Source organism: Macrobrachium rosenbergii, chromosome 16 (assembly GCF_040412425.1).
Source record: "Macrobrachium rosenbergii isolate ZJJX-2024 chromosome 16, ASM4041242v1, whole genome shotgun sequence".
NCBI classification, from domain to species: domain Eukaryota; kingdom Metazoa; phylum Arthropoda; class Malacostraca; order Decapoda; family Palaemonidae; genus Macrobrachium; species Macrobrachium rosenbergii.
This window is the reverse complement of record NC_089756.1, coordinates 35,528,762-35,553,363: the sequence shown is the minus strand read 5'-3', so window position 1 is coordinate 35,553,363 and position 24,602 is coordinate 35,528,762. Positions and strand designations below refer to the sequence as shown.

Sequence of the window (24,602 nt, the reverse complement as noted above, 5' to 3'; positions counted from 1 at the left end):
GTGTTATTTGTTTTGATTGTTTTTTTTTATTTTTTCTCGTGCTGTATACAAATAATTACTGGGCTTCTTATCGTACAAGTTTTAGTCTAAAGTACTCAGAAAGTGATCAGTTCTTTTGTGATTAGATTGCGAAATGATATTTCTTATCTCTGCCATTCAGTATGTCCTGCCGTGGATTGGACTAATTCACTCATTAGAGAGAGAGAGAGAGAGAGAGAGAGAGAGAGAGAGAGAGAGAGAGAATTTACCAGTGTAATGATTTGGCGTTATGTGACAGGCCAACACATCTCATTAATATGCATAAAGGGATATCCTTTGTTATTTACGTATTCTCTCTCTCTCTCTCTCTCTCTCTCTCTCTCTCTCTCTCTCTCTCTCTCTCTCTCTCTCTCATGTGAGAATTAGGTCAATCCAAGGCATAGCATTGATTGTCAGAGATAAAAAGTATTATCTAATCTAATCGTTGAAGATCGACGACTTTCTGAAGGCTTTAGACTAAAACTTGAATGACAAGGAACCCAGTACTTATCTGGATGCAAAGGGAGAAAATATTCCGAGCAATCAAACAGGCTTATAAACTCTCTCTCTCTCTCTCTCTCTCTCTCTCTCTCTCTCTCTCTCGTATTTAGCGTTTATTGTGAATGCATAATATGTTCGGTATTTTTGTCAGATTAGGTTACATCGTTAAATTATTCCTTAGTATTTCCATTAAAAAAACGTTTCAGAAAAATGTATTTTAATCCAGAATATATAAATCCACGTATACAACCTTTTCATTTTTCAAAAATTTCCCTGATGAATCTCCTGTTGAAATAAATGGCTGCACCTCACTTGGCGAGCAAATAGGCCTAGTTTCCATAGGAAGAGCAGTCCTCGCCATTACATGAAAAATTTAGATTCCATAGACATATTAAAGCGTCAGATTAGTCACTTCATTTATGAGCTACGATTATTATTGTTACCGTGTACTCCAAGGTCCATAGTCCAATGGCCTTCAGTGACACATGCTGTGGTACACTCCATGTGTGTCTTTCAATGGCAAAGTGAACTAACTGGGTTTAAATGGTTTATTATGGTTATACATTGCTATTAACACAAATATGATAAGTTTGGAGTACTGTTGGTCGTCAGTAAACCATCTTCTCAATTATTATCGAGGGGTATTTTCATTGTGTCTTCAATATGATAGTCATGAAGTAACTGGATAGAATTGAGATGATTTTTGTTTATGTGTGAAGGTATATTATTATTTTATATATGGGGTCTGGTGAACGTGCTTTTACGAGGAACTAATAATCATCTCCAAAACATTTACGATTTGCCAATTAAATAGTTGCTTCTAAGCCCCCTGTAGATAAGATAGTGGGATGTTTCTCATAGGAAGCGAAGTATGAGACAGCTGTTAAACTAATAGACTGATTACGTAATGTTTTCCCCGTAAACGTCAGGATTTTAATGGCCTTACTTATAAAACAGCTGTGATTTAGGGGTTACCACTTTTTAAAATATGTATATGCATACATATTGCTGTCACTTTCTTATTTAGGAGGAACTCGCAGTATTAGAATAATCTTTCGGTAATGAAAAGACTAATATATATAAATAGCACAGTAATACTATAGAAAGCTTGTACTTAAAATTATCATAAAACATAAAGAAAAATGTAAAATATTAATGCCAAAGAACGAAATAATGACGCAAATAGTCAAGAAAGAGTCTTTGTTACGCGTAACCGTACGTTCGTTGATTAATTTACAAAACTTAATTTAAGATATAAAAAGATTAAAGTAGTATTTATAATACATTCGCTCTGTTTTGAATTGAAAATAAAAATATTTTAACGATTGAAAATCGTCAAAAAGAAGCTCATTTGAAATACCAGCTGACAGTAAACAATCTGTGTTGGCAGATGTGAATGTTTTGAGGGAGTTTGTCAAGATGGCAAGTCCCAGGACACGTCGAGTCTTAGCAGAAATTAAGCCGAAGGATGAAAACACTGTAAGTGATTGTTCTCTTGAAGGAAAAGTCCAAATAAGTGCCCGGAAGTGTACCGTTTTGTCATTTCGAGAGGTGTGAAGTGCATTAGCTTGCAGGTTAACCCTGACCCACTCACCTATCTTGAGGCGAAGACCTGACCTCTTTTTGTGCTGTTATTTATGTTGGGACGCTTAATACGCCATATTTCAGCCGTGCTGAAAGGCTGGGAGTTAAGCTACATAAATCTCTAGTTGGCGTGTTTTTTGTTCGATTCATTTTAGTGTAATTAGCGTAGAAACTGTATAAACTAAAAATAAAAAATCTCTTACTAGCATAAGCTTAGGCTAGCTTATGGCAGGTTCGTGTTTGGGGGTCGGTAACCTGGGAAACAAAGGAACAAGTATTGGTCGGACACTAAACTTTATAGTAGCTTTAGGTTAGGTAGGAAATACTGGGCTAGAAGTAAGATTGCTTTGGACTTTTTTTTTGAGAATAAAAATTTCTTTTTCTTAGCATAAATTAGCTTTGTCTTTGTTTGGGAAGCATTACAGTTTCATAACATCATGCTTTGTGGTTGGGTTAGTTTGGTCAAAAGCTGATTAACTTGTGAAACTAGCCTGTCTGTAAGCTGGGAGATGTCATTTAGGCTAGCCTAAAACCTATGATCAAGTAGGAATGTAAATAAAATTTTTCCTCTTCATTTTGTATGTTATTCTGACTAATTTGACATTCATTTCTGCTGGCAGTGCTTACTTAACCAACTACATTTGCCATCTACCAGACAATAATTGGGGACCACAATTGGAAAGCGGGAATTTTGTGTGGAATGACCAGAAATGAGAAAAACGGTAATACTTCCTAATCAGTCTTCCTAACCTAACCTAGCCTTGGACACTGGGTCCGGTCTGATCAGAATGGGCTGTGTATTTCCCTCAGCCCAACGAAGTTCTGTATCCATCATACTGTGAAACACAGTGATACATTTTAAAGTAATATGAGAACCTAATCTAACTTAGAAAACCAGGGCCTACCTGACTTAGGGTGTTAATCCTCCCAGAATTCACTCCAACTTGACATGACCTAGTAGGCTATAATTTATAAAAGGCCAATTCATTATTGGTCTGCATACTCTAAGTAATTGTTATGCCTTCCTACAGCACACCAGGCAGTCTACCAACTTGATATTTGCATTGAATCAACATTGTCTTATAAACCTCAGCAAGTCCCTCACTATGTGTTGATTTTTGGTTATGGAACCAAAACTCATCTTGGCAATGCAACACCTGGAACACATAAATTGTGCATAACTGACCTGTGTTCAAAATGTTTGTCAGACTGTAAATTAAAAAATCCAAAATCTGCCATGGAGCCAGATGAAACCTCTCTAAAATTGTCCCTTTAAGCTTGCTAACCTCATAGGCAATAAAACTTCATTTGGCCTCCTTACTGTACTGAGAGGGAAATAGTTTTTCCTGGTTAATTTTAATGACTTCTCATATTATTTTTAAAGACAACGGTAATCTCATTGAGGCATCGGAGATCAGCCCGCACACCCAGTCCAAGTTGTCATAGCCACTGCTGAAGGCAAAAGTCAGAGAAGAGGTGGAATTTTCTAGAAAAAGCAGAATCAAATTCCGATTGGTCAGTTGAGAAAGTAAATGCCACCATAAATACTTGGACTGTTAGGGAAGAACAGCTAGGACCAAAAATGGTTCCATACATAATTGTCGAGTATGATAAGAAATGCTTCCAAGTAACCTAAACCACCAATGTGATTAGTAAGTATTTGCAGTGATTTTTCATTATATGAAAAAGTCTTAAAATCTACTTAAATAGTTGTTGATCATATTCAAGCTATATTGCATTGTTAGTTGAAAAGTAACATATACCCCATGAGCTTAACGGTTATATAGGTTGGAGACCTTTCAAGGATGTTTGAGTGAGTTGAGCATAAGACAAAGCTGGGGTTGCTGGCCCATCCTATGGAATTTTAACACTTTAGGTTAGAGAACTCTTATTGAATAGAAGGTATGAAGGTTTTGACAATTGACTAGGCTACTGCATTTATGTTGTGGTGTGTGTGTGTGTGTGTGTGTTTTGGCTACCTTTACTATAGCAAACCATTCTTTTGAGTTGTCTCCTTCACTTTACACCTCAGACCATTTATGGGATCTACTTGGGAAACTTGAATTAATGTGTAGGGCTACAAAAATGAGTGATGATTTTAAAGCTTAAATGTTAACTTAACCTCACCTCTGCCGTCTTGTCTGACCCTTGGGCTTGGCTTTGCCTCCCTCATTACATAATCTCTCTTCATTTAAAATATGTACCCTCACCTAGGCCACTCTTCCCCTGTAGAGAATTGGGCACAACCCCTCCAAAAATTACTGAAAGGTAATTCTTCACCTGAAGTTTGAAAGTGGAAGGTATGGAGTAAATACGCTATTTGTGTATCTCACCATTTGAATAATAGAACTGAAGCATTTATGAATATGAAGTTTATTGTTTGCAGTCTTGTAATTTACTGGAAGTGTTTGGTGCAATTAGGCTGTGCGGGCAGAGCAGAAATTAAAAACAATGCAATTACCACGTGTAAAAAAATTTGCCGAGTGTCTAAAGTTGTCTGTTAGATTGGATCTTCTAGGATAGTTTAGATGAATTGCCCCCCATCTACTGTTATATGCTCCAGTATTAAAAAAAAGTTGAAAGTGAGTTTAATTTTGTGATTAAATTACTTTCCTTGGATATGTTGTCTACTTGGGAACTGATGAATAATATAATCAATGGTCAACTGAAGTTAGATCCTAACATGGTTCTAAGCAGTAAGACTAGGCCTGTTTGCTGATTTCATTTTCTTTATTAGAAAAATAAATTTTAGTTTTTAGTTGCATGTACAAACTCTCATGACAATTACTTGAATAGTATAGGTATTCATATGTACCTGACGTGATAGCCCATCCTCTTGTGGTATGTTTTTCTGGCTACCTACTAAAAATCAAAGGATGAAGATTAGAACAAAGACTGAATACTGTGCATGACAAATGAGTTGGATGATGACCAGTGAAATACAATTAAGCTGGGAGGATGGAACATCAAGAGAGTGGAAGTACTGTATCTAGGCTTGATAATAGAGGCAGTGGATGACATGTATAAAGAGTATAACCACCAAATTCAAGCCAGATGGAATAATTGGAGTATCAGGCATACTCTTTGATAAGAGATGATTAAGTATGAGTTGTTTTATGTGGGGATTCATGAAGTGATGTAAACTTATGAAATCTTGCCAATAATTTATTTTTAATTTACCATTTCACGTTGTGGAAGCTCTCTTTAAATTCAGTGACTAAACTACATTTGTTTCAGCTTCTGGAGAGAAGTGAGAATTAACATGGTCATAATTTTTCTCTTTCTAGCAATGTTTTGAATGTGGAACCCACAATCCCCAATGGGCTTCGGTGACGTATGGAATATGGATATGCCTAGAATGTTCAGGGAAGCATCGTGGCCTTGGTGTTCATCTGTCATTTGTTCGCTCAATTACTATGGACAAATGGAAGGATATAGAGTTAGAAAAGATGAAGGTATTGTATTTTAACCATTTTAATTATGTATTTTATTTATAAAGTTATAAAATGCCCTTGTTAGCCTGTGCATGTTTATTAAAATAGTAACCATTCATTTCTTCAATGTTGGTAACTATTTCGTCATTCATTTAAGGTTTGTTGTGTCTTATTAAGGGTAACTGGGGGTGATTTATATTCCATATACTAGCAGTAACTCCCAACATTAGCTCATAGTCCCAGATGCAGTGGGTAGCTTCCGTTCGCATTGCATTTATGAGCATTTTCATTTTAAGTCGAGATTTTGTATCTGAATGTTGTCATATGGTAGTTTTCTGCTTTTTACATTTTAAATGTACTACATTGATGGTATGTTTTTGTAAAATCTTATTTTGATTATGAAATATTTAATTTTTTTAGTGGACATTATTTCCTTCAGTTTTGTAGTACATTCTGAAATTGTTTTAGGCCTTAAATAGATTTTATACTCCTTATTGCAATATAGTAATTTTCCAAGACTGTCTGATTTCGTGGGAGCCTCTTGTTTAGAGTCGTCTTTGATTATATCTTATAAGTATATTTGAATTTAAATGTATTGAAGCATAGTAGGTCATCTTACCAAAATTCTGTGGTTTTACACATCAGACTCTCAACATAGATATGCTCCTTAATATCATGTCATACCAAGATCATATAGAATCTAAACACAAAAATAGGTGTGTACAGTAGTGTTCTATTGTCTGTGCAGGTTTGCTGTTTCAGATATAGATTTTAAGAACTGTTTTGTATTGTATTTTGGCTTGTTCAAGTTAATGAACTAATGCAGTTTTGGTTTAAAGTGCAGTTGGATGTACAGGCAGCCCCCAGGTTATGGCTGTCTCGGCCTATGGTGAATCCGTACTTACGGCACTTTTTCAAATATACTCATCAATAAATTAGGCGCCGTACTTGGATTACAGTGCTGAAATCCAGATTACGGTGCCGTAAACACCATAACTTGCCGGTGCTATAAATTTTTCTTAGGATTTTTGGGTTATGGTGATTTCCGACTTATGGCAGGCTGCTGGAATGGAACCCCCCACCGTAACCCCACTGTAATTTGAGTAGGCCGTAAGTCTCGAGCAGTCTCCATTCAGTCAAAATTTTACACAGAAAAGGGCTGCCTGTTAAAAATAAGAGTAGAAAAGCTTGAAAATTTAAACTGCCTAGTGGGAAGAGACAGGAAAATAAAATGAAAATTGAAGAAATGAAAGTGCTTGGGGGCCAAGTGGTTGGAAAGTAAGTACTACCTACTAGCTAATTACAGAACACAAGGCACAGTCATGTATGTAATCCTTGATTAACATATATTAATTTTTATACATAAAATACTTTGCAACCATATTTGAAATACTAGTAATTTAGTAATACAAAACCAGTCTTTCAAGGCCACATTTTTATTGTAAAAAGTTTTATTAGATCAGTGAGTCACATATCCAGCCTCCCAGAGAGCTTACTCAAAGGATTTGATTTTAAATTATAGGTGAAGAGAAGGGTAGAGGTCCCTGTAAGTAGTTAGTACTGTCATCTGATGCATTTTAAGCATTGCTGAAGTGTTTGCAGCATCTTTGGCTCCCTATGCACCCACTTTTTAGTCTTACTTGACCTGCATTCCCTTTTCCAGTCTCCCTCTTGCTGTCCAGCCTCTCTTATTTCATAGCACTATTATGGGTTGTCTCCCAGTTTTGCCTTCTTTGTGTCCAACCATTCTGACTCCCTCTTTTCACCGTCTTAAGTGCTGAATGGCTGAAAGTGCCCACTACCAAGCTTTATAGCCTAAAGTTCATGATTCATTCATTGAAGAGCTTAAATAAAATCGAAAAATTGGACAGTTGCATGGGAAAAAACTAGAGGGAGAAGATGTAATATAAAATGATGAAAGCATTGCAGCCAGTGTCCTGAGGGACACTACAAAGAATCTTCAGTGCTATCTGCATCATACTGTATAAGGTACTCATGTTACATCCCTGTGGAATAGTAAAGCTATAGTTTTATGAGATAAATTCTCATAATTCACAAACTAATAAGCAGTACAAAACACATTGAAGATTACAGTACATATATTGTGCACTGCATTGTCAGAGTTATTAATGCATTGTGGCTTATGTAGCTAATGCAGTAGTGTACTACATATACTTTGGAGAGTGATTAGTATGAATCATAGCTGCACTTTTATCTTATTAAATTTTGGATAAATTTTTTTTCTTCACGTGGGTTAGTAACAACAAAAAGATTTTTTACATTTTAAATTTTGAATTAATTTTTGTGTCTTCATACAGGTTGGTGGCAACAAAAGATGCACTTTTATTTTTTTCATTTGTGATTAATTTTTTTTCTTTATACAGGTTGGTGGCAGCAGAAGATGCACTTTTATTATTTAAATTTTGGATTAATTTTTAATTTTTCCATACAGGTTGGTGGCAACAAAAGAGCCAAAGAGTTCCTCAAATCACAAGATGACTACGACCATCATGCTCCCATGCAACAAAAGTACAATACACGTGCCGCTGCTCTTTACAGGGATAAGGTTTGTTTTTAGAAGCCATTTACCTCTTTTATCTCATCAGTATAGATTCTCTCTCTCTCTCTCTCTCTCTCTCTCTCTCTCTCTCTCTCTCTCTCTCTCTCTCTCTCTCTCTGCTCAAAGATGTCCCATTTGAATCTGAACTGGAACTAGATGTCTCATTTTGAATCTTGGGGTATCTCTCTCTCTCTCTCTCTCTCTCTCTCTCTCTCTCTCTCTCTCTCTCAAATTTTTAGTTAATAAATGGGAATCAATAAGCACATTGTTCAGTCACCTTTTTTAGTGATGAGTGAAAGGTTTAGTACCTTTGCATTACAGTCACCTTTTTTTAGTGATAATTGAAAATATGTTGCTCTTATGCATAATCATATTCATCGCTGAAAAATCATTTTGGTTATTGATATTAAATCTTCCAACCAGATTACTGCACTGGCACAAGGGAAACCATGGAGCATTGAGAATTCCTCAGCTCGTAACCATCGCTCTACTGCTATTCCCAAGTCTACCTCAACGCCAGCTTTCAAATCCTCAGGTAACGCACCTTTGAGATTGTGATATTCATTTATCAAAGTATTTTTCCCTTGCTGGTTGCTTTGGAAGTTTTCCATAACTAGTATTGCTTGTGAATTTTCTACCTTTCAGTCTCTGAAAGTTATTGTATGCATTAACTGTCTACTAAGAGAAAATAGGTTAATAAAAGTCACTTTTCCAATAGGACAAAATAGTTTTGCATCAAGTAGTAACGGTTACGGTGGCGGCGGTGGATATCAAGACTACCAGAGTGGTTATCAAGGAGGATACCAGGATCCGGGCATGAAGAGTCAGACAGAAGCATTCTTTTCAAGAGTACAAGAGGAGAATGCGCAGAGGCCTGAGTAAGTATTTGGAGACTAATAACATTTGAGTCTTTCATTATGATGATTGATAAGAATCTCAACTCATTTATCCTTTATGTCAAGCAATGTATTGAGTGCGCCAGCCCTATGAGAATGTATTGAGTGGGCCAGCCCTATGAGAGCTGATAATCAGCTCAGTGGTTTGGTAATTTTAACAATAATGTATTGAATGGTAAATTTTTTTTTCCAGCCATTTACCGCCTTCTCAGGGAGGACGCTATTCAGGTTTTGGCAACTGTCCTAACCCTCCTCCGAAGAGTGCATCTACCGAGTTCTTTGACACTGCCGTGAACTCTTTATCAAGTGTAAGTTCCTTTTGTGCTCATTATGTGGAAACTGCTTTTAAGAGTTGAAGGATAACATTTCAGTAAACAATTTAAATGTCTGGAATTGAAGGCAGATGTGTTCCACATTCATGATATCAGCTGTGTACATTTAATCTCAGTAATGGTTAGTTACTACAGTAAAATGTTAATTCCTTCTTACTATACTTAGGAAAGTGTTATGAATTCTAAGGGATTATAATTACCCATCACCAAGTTTCTCAAGTTGTTCTTGAAAGGAATTGTAAATCCAGAATTTTGGATAATGAGTCTTGTAACGGACATCTGCTTGTAGTGAGTCATGTAATAGCTGTTTATTAATGATATATAGCTGAAACTGAAAGTTAGACTCAAGTTCTGTATTAGTAAAACTTATTTAGATTGTGCTGTCATTGTAGCTTCCAGTAACTAATTAATTTTTTAAGAAGTACTGTAATGCAACTTTTGGTTACGTTTTCTATGTGGTGAATGAATACTTGAAAAATTTACTTCTAATTTGTACTTGCTTTGTGTGTGTTGATGTTTATAACTGTTTTCCAGGGGTGGTCTCTGCTTTCTATAGGAGCCACTAAAGTAGCAGGAAAAGCTGTAGAGTATTCCTCCATAGCAGCGGAAAAAGCTACAGAGTATGGCCACGTAATCTCTGACAAGGTTAGTCCGAAATTTTCTGATATATGACAGTGGACGGTTGTGAGATCTGTTACTTTTCAGAAGAGGATTATACTTTTTGACATTGTCAGAGAGAACACCAGAAATATTTTCCAGAATAAAGTTCCATAGAAGACTTAACGGCTTTCTTTTTCTTGGCATTTGTTAGTATTATGTGATGTTCTCCATTCCAAATAGATTGCCACATCAAAGTATTGTTTTCTTATCTTTGAATTGGCCCCACATGTGTAACCCCTAGTTATTGCATGAATAACCTATAACCCCATCTCAGAATGTATTTTGCAGTTCATCTCTTTATTCATAACATATTTTTGAGGGCTTTCCAGTTTTCAACTAATAATGAATGTCTCAAGTTTAGGAAGAAAATCCATGGAGGAAATTTTGTCAGAATCTTCAAAATTTTCAGTAAGTTTTTTAGGGGTTTAAATTTTTAAGTAAGATTGATATAATTATTAGAAATAACCTTGTGAGTGTTAATATTGTTAACTCAGTAGTCTGGTTAAACTATTTATTAATAATAATGATGATAAGAAAATATTGTGAAATTGGAAATTTTACCCTCATCAGTGTATCAGTATTTTGGTGTAAGATTGTCACAATGATAAGTTCTTGCTGTGCTCATCTGTCTTGTCCACTCCTTGCCTGAATATCTATCTGGTGTAGATCTTCATCTGTAGCCCTCCGAGATCTCAGTTTATTTTCCAGCCATTGGTCCCCCATCTCTTTACAGCTTCTTCATTTGTTAGATTATCTTCCTGCTGCTTCCTTGCCGTGAAACTCATAGGCATTGCTGACTGTCTGTGTTGGATTCTTAATTGTAGATGTCTCTTCTTGAGTTTTTGATTGATAATTAAAGGTGCTTATTGAAGTTCCGGTGCTGTGATTCATATGCCTTATGACTCGAATGCTGTGAACGTTCATGAGTGGCTTCTTGAGACTGTCTTCAGTTGGATGACTTTTTCTTGACAAGGAGTTCTCCCATTTTTCCTTTTTAAGGTAGACTATACAGAATGTTGGGTCTTGTGATGAGACAGACAGAAAATCATTGTTTTATGGCAACAATTCTTGTTGATAGTAATCAGAAGTAAGTTGTAAATTTTTAGTGAACTACAAAAAAATCTATTTTAAATATTGCTACTATGTTGTTGGAAAGCCATAGTTTGTCTGTCTTGTCTTCTGAGATGTCCATTCCTCAAATTTTAGTAGTGTGTTACATTATTGGTTTGCAGCCAGGTGGGAAGAGCACATAAACAGATAACTAATACAAAACAGAAGGTGTCACAGTTGATGCATTTGTGAATTTTGTCAGAATTTTCAATGTTTTGAGAAGTGGCAATTTACAGAATGGTTCAGCAAGAACAAAGAATGTTAACTCAGTGGTCATGTTAAATTGTTTTGTTAACAGTGATAGTGTAGCTGATGAAAAAATGGCAAGGATGTGTATTACTTTCTTAAATACTCTGCACAAAATATTTGCATATGAAAGAACAACCACCTACCACATTCTACAAAGTGCTGTGGTAGATGTTAGTCTTTCATATGCAAATATTTTGTGGCATACTATTTCATGTTATGATTGTCTTATAATTATGGTGGCTTTTTGGTTCAGTATTTTCTGAGGCTGTTAAGGATTAATACTTCAGTAGAGGCAACAAGGCTCATTCCAGTTGTTTTTCTGTTGTGCATTTGGCCTTTCTCAGCTCAACATTTTACATCTGTAGGGTAACCACCATTGCAAATGCTGAGGAGAATGTCATCCTTAAGTTTGTTTGGAATTCTATTCTGACAAAGATCTTGGATATACATTGTGTAAACAGAAGTTTAATTTCCACAAAGATGCATAAAAAAGATGGTTTGCCATATAGAAAATCTCACAACCGTACTATTCATGTATGCTTTGCTTGCTACTCAAATACTCTACTATTGTTGTTTTGTTCATAAAGTATAGGCTTTAGGACGTTTCTTTTCTAAATTTTCCTAAGCATGCTGACGTTAAAAGTGTGGTGCAGTAGAAAGTTTTATGTAAGTTTCCTCTTTTATTTTGATTCTCTATTGTTACCGCATAGGAAATATATGTAGCTTTAACCTCAGAATAGTTGTTATGAAGTATGTGTACTTGATTACAAAATGATGTGAAGACCATTCACAAATAAGCTTATATCATCAGTGAATAGGTCGTAGTTTTTACAGTTTTAGGGAGGCAGAAGAATAGTTTTAGGTATTTTTTTGTGTGAAAGGTAATTGTATTGGTAGATTTTATCTGTGTGAAGGCAAGAGGAAGTGTGAAAATATTTTTAAAAGAGCAGGATCAAGACCAGTTGGTTGTGACATGGAGAATATGATTTCCAGTGGATTGCAGGTTTGACAAATGAAAAGAATACAAGTAAATAAAAGTATCTTGGTTCATGTTATGGTTGGGGAAAGGAGGTTATGCATGTATTCCGAGTATCATGTTTCCTGCAAAGCAGAGATGAGAAGAAGAAAATCTTAGTGAAGGATGTCAAATGGAGTAAATTTGTACTAATGTTAGATGTTAATACATGTAGGGGGCTGCCTAAATGAGTATGATGGGACGTACAGTACTCAAGTTGGTTTTTGGTTATTAAATTTGAGGATATGGCTTTGGAGAAAAACCTTAAGGGAACAGCAGTGTTGGAGTTCAACCAGACGAAAGGTGCTAAACACTGTGTTAAAGAAACTTACAGTTGATAACATGTTGAGAGTGGAGATGCTGAAATAAGAGTTAATTTTCAGGGACAGCTTAGCTGATGATGACAGACTACATTGCGCCATTATGTTGTACCATGTGAGGTATGCCAAATGTAAATTACACTGCTACTTGCTGATGTATTGAGAAATAAATGGAGATGAAGAGACAGACAGTCAACATAATAAAAGCAAAAACTGAAAAATTGTGTTAAATAGAAATATGAAAAGAAGTGCACTATTAAATATAGAGGGAAAAAGCATTTTATGGATATATTGTTTAGCTTACTGTAAGTTTTTGTCTATTTTCCACTGAGAGGTCCATACAGCTGCGAAAGTAATTACACTAAGGTTATTTGTGTTGAAATTTTTAAGATTTTAATTATGATTATGTGAACAGAATTCTAATTCAGAGATACTGATACACAATGCAAAGTTCTAATGACACTCATTTGGCATTGTATTAGTGTGAAAGGACTAAGTTTCTTACCTGCAGAGCGGCAAATACTGTACAGGGTACTGTCTCGTCCAGTATGTTTTAACATAGAAGGAAGAACAATTTTTACTCCACAGTAACTTAAGTAAAAAGAGCAGGTTATTGCTATCATATTGTGGTTATTAAGATTGTCTGCACACCTTGCTTAGGCACACAGAGGGAAGTGTCTGCACACCTTGCGTAGGTACGCAGAGGGAAGTGTCTGCACACCTTAGGTACACAGAGGGAAGTAGTCCTGCTTGTGGAGTATTTTGTTCCTTCTTGATGAGAGTTTGGTAATTGATTTTGAGGCAGTCAGTCAGTAGGAGTCTGGATCTATTGATTGGTAAAGTGCGCATGAAGGTCTCTGCTTGAGTGAGGTTATGTTTCAGGTATAGAATAATGCAGTTCATTGTTACGATGAGAGAAAATTTGATTTAGAAAAAATTTCTGGTTGCCAAACTGTTCTGTGTATAGGAGTGTGGAGGTTTACCTTTAGTGTAGCCATGAATGCTTATTTTACTTTGCGTCAACATTTTTATTTTTATTTCATTTGTGTGATGTTGATTAAATTTCAGATAAGTAGCTTCCTTAAATACTGTACATAGGTGTTTGATATTCTATAAATAATCAACAGTAGATTTTAAACTGAGTTGCAGATTGGCAATATATATTACATGCTAGAGTGCATGTTATGAATTTGTGCTGTACTTTGCCCCCTTTATGGAATTCTTGGAAGTTTTAGTTTATTTGACCTTGAGTTTTCCATTTTCATGAAAATGTTACAGATTACTGGATGATGTTCATACTACGCAAGTTTTACTTTTATTTGAGATGCTTGCTGTATTACATGTATAGTCTCTTTTTCTTAGTAGATTTCATAAACCCTTGGGTTGACCAATTTTAGAGCATGTCTATGTCTTGCTGATTCTGTTATGTTGTTGCTACCAGGTGCGAGAAGGAAAACTACTTGAGGAACTGGGGTCTCAAGCAGCAAATATTGGTACTAAGGTAAGGGATGATTGGATTTTAATTTTATTCACTTGGTAGCTTGTTAACTTCTGTTACTGGTACCTGTTCATGCTTTTGTTCAGGTGTTCTACAGTGATTCTGTCTTGCTCCAGTATATATTAGTTTTTAAACTGTAATAACTGCAATGGGAAATGTTACAAAGATTAATGACTTCAGGTAGGTAAGACTCATTGGTTGTCTTTTTTAAAAATGAATTATAAAGTACAGAACTTGTACTTTGGAACGAACGTGCATTCTGAGTACATGTACATTTCTCTTTGTGGGGGTGTGTCTGAGTACATGTGCATTTCTCTTTGTGCAAGTTTGTGTGTTTAGATATTAAACACTTTTCCGTGGTGTCCATAGCTTGAAAATTGTCACTTATGAGTTTTTGCTTCCCATGATAGAAAAGGAAACTGCTGATTCACAGTCTCAAAGTGATTAAAATTGCAGTGCAACTGTTGGTAAAATTTCCATGTCCTTTCAGTGGAAATACTGAAAACACCCTTACTGATGAAAATATTGATCAAACTGAATGTCTTATAAGTATCTTATGGGTAATAGAACAGAGTATTTGTGCTAAGGAAAAGAGCAAGTCCTTAAACACATGTTAAGTTTGTTTGATACTATGGTTTCCTGTGGGTAAACTATAGGCACATCTTCCCAAAGGTGAGAATAATTAAGGAAGTTATCTCTTGTCCATTAGAAATGGTGATGATAAATACATTATGATAATTTGGAAAAGTCTGAGTTTAGTTTTGGTTTAAATTATCATCATACATATAATCGTCAGAACTAGAATGTTAAGAACAATGAGAAATTGCAGTGTAATTTTAGTGTTGTAGGATACAAACTTTGTTCTCATTGCAGAAAGTTCATGCAATAAATCGGTGTCGTAATTGAAGGGAGAATGAAAAGATTCAGGATTGATTTAATTTTAATAAATTTTCTTTTTTGGCATCAAAAACTTTTGTTATTGGACTTCAGGTGAACAGCAAAAATATGAACAAACTGAGGTCCAGTTAGGTATCATGTATTGTGCCAAGGGCCATTTAAAATATCAGCAAAGTTTATAGCAAGGATTTTAGTAAGACTGGCTTATCTAAGGGGTATTGGCAAATCCCCTTAGATAAACATTGTAGAAAGATCACAGCTTTTAAGACAAAAGCAATTTGTTACATTGCATTGCAGTCATGTTGTTTACTTCCTTCTTCTAACCAAGTTTAATTGTTCTCAGTCTCTCTCTAGTATAACAACAACTGTCTCGGTACTCAGTGGCGCTGATTGGCCACAGGAGAGTGAAAAAGAGGATAAGAAAGAAGAAACTGAGGTATGATGTAGGCTTGACCCCTTGTAATTTACTGTGAATGACAGATGTACCAACAAGTAATTAGAACTTTCCAAGATAGGGGAAAAATTAGGAAAAGAGAGAGATTCCTGCTTCTGTAACTGGAAACATTACCCTCCAGATTAGTGCATACTTTAGTTTTTACGTAATGTCTCACACTGCCCTCTGCTGCAAAGTATTGCAGATTAAACACTGACAAGAACTTTTTTCGTTAGTACCCCTTATAAGAATTTTTTTAGATATAGCACCCTGTTAACTATTCAGCAGTAAACGTATGCTGGTATAGTACGTAGTTATTTCTGTTTGGCTGAATCCTTAGTGCGTATTAAAGTTGATTCATAAGGCCAATGCTCGTTATCTTATTCGTTTATTGACATGAAAATATATATGTAGTCGAGTTTGTGACATTGTTTGTCTGGAGTGGTGAACTATCATCTCAGACTTTTGCATATTGATTATCAGTGAAAAAATCATTTATATATATATATTATATACTATAATTTTTTTACAAAAAATATTACTTTGTAATTTCATGCAAATCTAGTACTAATACTAAGCACCCACTTGCTCTTGGAATTGTCCCCCAGATGTTTCAGTCTCTCTTGAAAGGAAAGAAATGAAAGTCAGCCAGTAGTAATGTGTGTGTTGGGGGAGGGGCCAAATGTCATTTTCAGATTCTGTCATACTCATTATTTGTGTTGTCAAACGGTTACTAGTATTAGTGGAGTTGAGAGGTTGGAACTGTCATTTTAAGTACTTAACTGGTTTTTATACCATGTTAAGAATTTTTTAAAAAGAAATTTTGAGCTGTTACAGACCTGTTAAAAATCTTTATTTAGATTGGAAGGACCAACTGGCATGCATTTGTGTGTTTATAAGTAAAAATGATGATAAGGTGCTGTGAAGAAAAAATATGTAGAATTTGCTAGTTAAGGCGTAAATGATCCATATGGAAGCACCTGGATTAATCTTGTGCATCAGAACCCATGTTGCTCAAAGATGTACTGGGAATTGTGTTCGTGAAAAACCTCGATAAGTTAAATAAAAGTAAGAAGCGTATAGACCAGCTAGTAATCTAAATGTGTAGTATAGTTTAGGCAATTAACTTTTGAGAGCCTACTTTCTAAAGAATCCCATAATCTGTTAAGGAAATTAGGATTACGTTGATGAAGATGATAGATCTAAAGAGCGATGAACCTCCTCTGGGTTTTGTCAGCATAGTTTAGCAACTCCACAGTGGGTGGCATTGCCTGAGCAAGAATGCTTTTCGTGCCCCACCCATAATGGTTTGGCCATTTGTTCTGTGACTTATAACCCTCTTACTGACAAGAAATAAATATTTAACACCTTATTCAGGCCTAATACTGTATAAATGTGTAAATGATGTGTGCTCTGAGGAATGGGAGTACAGTAGTTCTGGATGGTCAACCAGGTAACATAAGGAACAGGACCAGGGAAGAAGAGCAAGAGTGGCTGATGGTTGCACTTGGAAAGAGCCCAGCATCCTAGTTAGCACCCCCACTTGAAGAATGAGAAATCTTGATGAATAACAGCAGAGGATTCTTGCTGAAAATTAATTAGTTCATATACAAATTTTTCCACACACATCCACTAGTAGAAAGCAAATAATGGGACTGTGATGAAAGAAAGCAAAATGCGACTGTCTCAGAGCTCTGTCTACTACTTACTGTAGGGAACAGGTTTATTTCCTCCACCATTGGAGAGATAGCCCAAGTTGAAACAGTAGTGGTTATATTGTATTTTAAGTGGTCATTCACATACTCTGGATGAGCCATCCTGACAAATTTATTGCTTAATAAATGTGGGCTTCCCACTGTGCTGGACACTTAGACATTGCAAGCCATGACAGTTAAATGCCATATGCCATAATTTTGTCATCATTAGAATAAACCTAGAATACAGTATGTTGTAATTCACAAATATTTAACACAATACTGTATACTAAAGCAGAACACTGCATATAAACCATGTGCTTTATAAGGCAAAGCAAAAGTTACAAGGGGAAATAAGACAGAGTATGAAACTGTCAGTATTGTCAATGGTTTTGTTACTCCAAACCAATAACATCAGTTACTGGAAACAAAGAAGGTGCAAAACTATTATACATTCTTATGCCTTACTAAGGAACCTAATCATAGAATATGATAATGAAAACCCTGAAGTTGGTAGCGAAATAACAGCTAGCTTTTAAGACAGTACGGACCACTCAATCAATTCTGATTAACTGGAGACAGTACGGACCACTCAGTCGTTTTTGAGTAACAGGCACTCTTAGACTTGAAGCGTAATAGCACTAGGTGCTCATCTCTTCAAACAAAACAGTTTGCACTTCGGTAATATCGTAGTAAACTACCATTCAGAATTGGCAAGCCGTTCAGTTTTTTATTATACCACCTGTTTCAGAATATCATTGGAAAATTACCTTGCAATTTTTTACTGTAAAGAAAAATATAACAACGAAAAATGGCAATATGCAAAAAAAGAGTGCTGAAAACTAAAAATGATTCAGGGCGTTTGCAGTAGTATCGGATGCTATTAAAGACAGGTGAACAGTGCATCGTATAGCTGCTGTAGACACTGCAATTTGCTCCTGTTCAATAAGACTGGATGACTGGCTTTTTTCTTCCCCCCCTCTTCAAGAGGGGCTGAAGCATCTTGGATAACTCCACATACACAAAATAACTAGTTATAACGAATGCTTTTTTGGGTGAAAGTTTTGTTTTCATGTAGAAATGATGCAAGAAAATCTGCAAAGAAATTCATAGTGGCAATACATGTGATAAGAAATGGGCATTTCCCTGATTTTTGCTGGATATTTATTAAGAGATTAGAAAACTTGTTTGTTGTAAAAATGTAACATTTGTAAAAGTATGGAATCATCTGCTTAAAATCATGCATATGATTCTCAAGCCAAGTTCACAAAGTGAATAGGAAGCTACAGGGAAATTGCCTTAAAGGATGTCAGAAGCGGTTTCCCTGAGCTTGTGGTAGCCTTCATCTGCAACTACTCTGCAGCATGTTAACAGAACTCAATGGACATATTAAGGAAATGTCTTCTAAAGTCCTTATTTTTTATTAGGAAAATGCCTTGTAAATTCCTCCTATTTTTTAGAAATGCCTTCTGAATCCCTCATTTTTAATTAGAAAATGCTTTCTTTCTGCATTTTTAATTAGGAAATGCCTTCATTCCTCATTATTATTTAGAAAATGCCTTCTAAATTCCTCATTTTTATCAAGGCAATGCCTCTCAGGATTTAAAGTGAGATATGACATATTTTTGTAGTCAAAACATATTTTAACTCCCCAATCTCAATTTAGAAGATTCCAGAACTTGAATATATTTAGATTAGCATCACAAATGTTCTTGCCTGCTTCAGGAAATAATTGCAAAATTTTCATGTATCCCTGTTCAGTGTAAACATTATCGCATAAATCCAAAAATTCTTGATGGAGTAGGATTTGTTGAGGTTGAATGATGATCAGTGAGGCATGCACTAGCTCTCCCATTTTTAGTTGATGGCATTGTAATACTGCATACTGATTTCCCATTGTGTAGGACACAAATACTGTGTTAAATTTTACTGCAGAAATTCTCAGCTGACACCATAAGAGTACAGTATGCTGTGTTAAGAATAAATATTGTGTGGGCAGTGGGATTTATTCCTTTATTTTTCTTTGACACAAATTCAGGTGAGAAAGTTCCACTTTTCACCATAAAAATCAGAATAAATATTGTTGACAAATTTTTACCCTTCTGCTAACTGATTGAATATTATATAAACTACATTTTAATAGAAAAATAAACAGTGGCACATAGAGCCAACCTTTTCAGTTATCAAAAACAATGCAGTGTACATACAGACTTCAAGTTGTAGCTGCATTACGTCCCCAGAAACTAGTCCAAACTCAAAATGGATGTAATTGGGAATTTTCATATTTGCGTATTTGGTACAAGCAAGTTTTTTGCTTTTATATGTATAATATTATCAGTAATGGTTTTATGTCATGTTTGTATATTGGTGAGTTCTTTTCATTCTCTCCTATCTTGTGCACGTTTTGCCTAAGTTCCCAACTAGTCGAAGTTCTCGTGTATGCCTGTTCCTGTTGATTGTATCTCACTGATCAGTGTCATACCAGTACAGTATGTTTTATATATTGAGGCCTGCTCCTCCGCCATAATAAATCTTCACTGTCAGTTGCTCTTATACATAACAGGCATCAAAAATACCTTACTGCATTTACAGTTTGAAATTCTGTACATCACCTGAGGTACCGTCTGTCGTAATTTTGCATTCACCCATATACCCCACATGGTCACTTTCCAGAATGCAATTTCTTTGCTGCTCTTCCAGTTGCTGTGACCTTTTGTTTTGCTTACACCTATTTTGGAGTTTTCTTTTTTCCATTTGCACTTCGCAGTCTTTCACATGTTTCGAAGACCTATGTCTTGGAATCTGCTTTTAATGGCATTGGTCTCCTTTCCTTCATTTCTTTGTATATTGTGATGTTCAGCAAGGAATCATTGCTGAGCCTTGATTAACACCATTATTTATGGCAAGTTCTGAAATGCCTGCCACTGTCTCCTTTGTTGAGGTTGTTATGATAAAGCACCATCACTTGCTCACAGTTGCACATTGTCTTTTCAACAACATCTGCCTTTCAAATGCCCATCTGATCGCTTGACTTGGTACTCTGCTAAGTGTTTTCTTGAGATCCATGAATATATGATCTGTCTATCTTTTGCTTGTTAAATATCCTGTAGTTATGTCATTATAATGATCATCTCTCGGGGTAAACTTGTCATGAAAAAACTGACTTTCTCATTTTTTTATTCTCAACTTTTCCTTTTTCACTTTCATATGTTTGATCGTGCATCATCTTCCTTTTTCATCAGTACTTCTCTTATACTAGAGCATCACCTTTCTCTTTGTTTATTCTTGCTGTAATATTCTTCTTCTCACACTCCTGGCACCTTTCCCTCACGTTTTAATTTACTGTAGAGTACTCTGGCCAACCCTCCACTGTTTTGAAGAAATCGCATTTTATTCCAGATGGTCCCAAGTCATACATTTTGCTTTCATTTAATCATTTAAGCATTAATTTTTATATTGGACTGGCTAGTAGGTTTATAGTTCTTACGTACTTTAGTGGTATATGTTGTACATTACGATGTGCCCAAGTCTGATAGTTTTCAAGTTGTGATATAAGTCAAAACAAGCTATAAATTTGGATGGAAACAACTTGAGTATTATGTAAGTGAGGATGCGGTTATATCACATTCATAAAGGATGCATAAGATGAACAAAGATCACAAAGAATGCTTGCGATAAATTTTGTTCGCAGGGTGGAGAGAAAATCTCTCTCCATGTCATGCATACTGCAAAACACCATTCCCTTTTGGTTTTCCTCAGTTATACACTGCTAAGTAGAATCCACTCCTGGCCATCACATTCAAAGCACATAAGGTATATTACCTACCCAAGTTTGTCTGATAAAGTCTCTTATTCCAAGTCTGTTGCTGTGAAGCCAGTTTTTGGAAGATTTTATTGCTTATTGTGGGACTATTGGAACAGAGTTTGTTTTGAGGGTGTGATGGGAGGATGCAGCTTTGGAGAGGGAAAAGCATTACTGAAATTCTTTAATTTGCAGTGAGTGAAAATATTGAGCGCTATGTTCAAGATCAGAAAGCAACTGAAAACGTAGAAGAGTGGAAGAGTCAAAGTAGATTGATTTTTATTTCGATTAGCTGTAAGAGTGAAGGATACCACTGTCATACAAGAAGAAACATTCCTAACACAGCTATTACAAGATTTAATCGATTGAGGAGAGACATTCGATGGAATAAAAGACAAGGAAATCTCTAAGAAATATAAAACATTCAAGGACCATAAAGGAAACTGTCGGCAAATACAAAATCAGCAATAGTGTTGGTTGACGACAAACTTATGCCAAAGCTGGGCAATCCTCCTTCCCCTCCAAAAGATCCCGTGTCCTGATGGGATCGTTCCCAAAATCTTATTGCTTGTCGCCAATCAAGAGGCCTAATTTTCTTAGATTTTGCAAAAACTTAGACAACTTCTAATTTAGTCTAGCTGACAAACAGACAGATAAACAACCTGGACTACAAACATACTGTGGGAGGTAGAAAATGGAAGGCTGAAGTCACTTCATGGAAAGCAGTCCAAAGGCAGCAGGGGTAGTGTGTGGTGTAACTTCTGAGAGAGAGAGAGAGAGAGAGAGAGAGAGAGAGAGAGAGAGAGAGAGAGAGAGAGAGAGAGAGCAGAGCCTCTAAGCTCTTGCAGTAGATAATTATCTGAGGTACCTCATTTGCTTGACGTCATCACTATATAGCCAATGTTTTCAAATTCTGGGCCAGTGCCATTGCCTCCGTACTATGAGTTTCATAGACTCGCATTTTCTTGCTAGAGATGCAATGTTTTATTTCTCCTTTTGTTTATTTTTTTATATGAGCTCGAATTTATTTTCATTGCTGATTCCTTTATGGTTACTTGTTACCAATAACATCCAGTCAGGTTTCAGACTTGTTCTTATATATATTAATTTCTACCTCCTAGTTTTTTTTTCTGATAAGGGTATTCAATTCCATAGGAGCTTTCTTGGCTTGTTGACGTGTTCTGTAGAAATGTATAATAATAATAATAATAATAAAAATAATAATAATAATAATAATATTATTATTATTATTATTGACACATGTCAGTCCATTCACTCTTTGTAAATGACCGCAGAGCGCGCTCGTCGAAACGTCAGAGGTATTGAAACTAAGACAATAATAATAATGATACATTTTCAAGTAACACTTTAACTCATACAGGGAGTTTGTCCACTGCTCTCTCATGTAATGTAATGTAACGTAACGTAACGTAATGACACTACCATCGATGTTCTACACCTGCCATGTCTTGGGGCGCTGTATAGAAGGAAGCAGTGATCAGTGATGAATTTTTACAGCCATTTTGCACTTCATGAGCGACGCATCTCGGTGATTTCCGTATTTCCACCACTGTTGCTATTTATAGCAAGACTCGATAGATGCTGAGAGAGAGAGAGAGAGAGAGAGAGAGAGAGAGAGAGAGAGAGAGAGAGAGAGAGAGAGAGGAGAGGGGTTTGGTTGGTTGCACGACGCAGGCATGAGACAAAGGAATTAGTTGCATGAGCGCGTTTTGATATAAATACGTCCCGATCATTTTGTTGATTGTCCGGCATTTCTCGGAAACACCGTCGAATACAGTCGACTTTTGATCGACGAGCAGCCAGTCGACTTGCATTATAACCGATAGGGAAAACGATGCCGAACCCCCTCCTCCCCCGGGTTTAACTTCATTCCACGTGGCCCCAATGGATTATCGAGTTTCTGGATGTTATCGGTGTCCATTCTTACTTCTCCACCTTTCGTTTAATGGGGAAACGTAACTCGCGCACAAAGAAATGAATGAACTGTCATTAAATGCAGAAAGCGATCTCTCACTCTTTTTATCCCCCCCCCTCCCCCCCCGAGACAGTCTCTTTGTTTTTCCGTTTGATATCGGTGGGAGAGAATACAGCGGGATTATTAGGCAGGTCGTGGGCGGTTGGCGGATGGGATGGGAGTGACGGGGGGAATCAACAAGAGGGCGGGGTGTATAGAGAGAGAGAGAGAGAGAGAGAGAGAGGCATCACGGGGAGGCACCCCGGCTGGGTCAGAGGGAGGAGTTCCACGGGCGGTCTCTCTCTCTCCCTAGTTCTTCAGAGACAGTTCAGTCAGTAGTGGTGTGGCTGTGTTGTGGGTTGGAGCTGAGCGAGAGAGAGAGAGAGAGAGACGCAGGTATAGAAAAGGGAGGTGGAGAGAGAGAGAGAGGTAGAGAGGAAGAAAGAGGGAGAGTGAGACGAGCCAGTTAGAGAGAGAGGGAGTGAGAGAGGAACTCGAAGCTTTTTCTCTCTATCTCTCTCTCTGTCGTCGGAGTCCTGACAAAAGGACCTCCTCTGATTTCGTATCACGGATGCAGGATCATGTGTTTTTTTTTTTATTTGTTTATATTTGCCCCATGAGCCGAGGATTTTTGGGGTATTGTGCAATGTGCGCCATGGGTCGTTGCCACCTGAAAGTTAGTTGCACGCCCTTGTGATTGACTGATAGACTGACATCGTCTATTTATTTATTTTTTTTTCCGTGGGAAGTCACCCCCCAAGGATGGGAGTTGCATGGTGCCTTTTGTGTCGTGCCGCGGAAAGAAAGGGTGCAAAGGTTACGACTTCGTCGGGATTCTGGCGCCCTCCTTCGTCAGGTGCGGATGACATTATCGGAGGCGACGATCGGATGTGTCTTTGTGCTTTGAGGAGCAAACCTGCGTTGGGAGGGAGCTCTTGGAACTCCAAACTCCGGTGTTAAAAATAGAACATTTCCCCCTTCGATTGATCTGGATGTGAGAATACAGGACGCTTCAATTTTGAATTTTATTTTTAATGGTTTCAGCTGTAGTTTACCGTGGAAAAAAATAAAACTGTAACATTTTATTGACAGACACATCGTCACTTCATGATTCATTTTAGTGTTTTTCAGACACAAACACACACACACACAGACACATCATCATTATCTTATAATCCATTTCAGTGTTTTTCGAACATACACACACATACACTCAGCTCACACGTAAATGTTTGACACATGCACACGCAAGATCTCATGCACCTTGTTTGTACAGCTGAGATGTGTATTAACCAGATTCTCTTGAATGTTTCTTGTGTGTCGTTCTCGTGTTTGGGCTCCAAGGTAAGAGAGGAAAATAGTAAGTTGAAGTTTATCATGTTTTATTATATTTAAATGTAATTTTGGTACACGTATATGAGACGAGGAGACGGAACCTGGAAATTTGATTGCCGGATATTTTTATGACACGTGCGGGCGCACGCCCACATTTAAACACTTGTGCTTGTGCACGTACACACACACACACACACGCACGTGTGTGTGTGTGTGTGTGTGCATCATATAGATTTTTAAGCGCTGTCTTGTGGTTATAAAAGTTTTGCATTATGTATGTATGTATGTA

At 36.6% G+C, this 24,602-nt stretch overlaps 1 protein-coding gene across 6 annotated transcripts in view; it reads left to right on the top strand.

Annotated features, from left to right (window-relative positions):
• The first annotated feature begins 1,715 nt into the window (after nt 1-1,715).
• The window catches only part of LOC136847292 (ADP-ribosylation factor GTPase-activating protein 1-like), a 149,551-nt gene continuing 126,664 nt past the window's right edge, over nt 1,716-24,602 (top strand). Inside the window, exons 1-9 of one of the 6 annotated variants that reach the window (XM_067118829.1) lie at nt 1,853-1,998; nt 5,391-5,558; nt 7,990-8,103; nt 8,521-8,632; nt 8,816-8,975; nt 9,187-9,301; nt 9,860-9,970; nt 14,121-14,180; nt 15,418-15,510. In XM_067118829.1, the coding sequence (XP_066974930.1) occupies nt 1,939-1,998; nt 5,391-5,558; nt 7,990-8,103; nt 8,521-8,632; nt 8,816-8,975; nt 9,187-9,301; nt 9,860-9,970; nt 14,121-14,180; nt 15,418-15,510 (993 nt within the window). In that variant the 5' untranslated portion in view covers nt 1,853-1,938. Of the gene's footprint in view, nt 1,999-5,390; nt 5,559-7,989; nt 8,104-8,520; nt 8,633-8,815; nt 8,976-9,186; nt 9,302-9,859; nt 9,971-14,120; nt 14,181-15,417; nt 15,511-24,602 lie in introns of all 6 variants that reach the window. The other 5 variants (XM_067118831.1, XM_067118833.1, XM_067118830.1 and 2 more) reach the window with 5 other exon arrangements.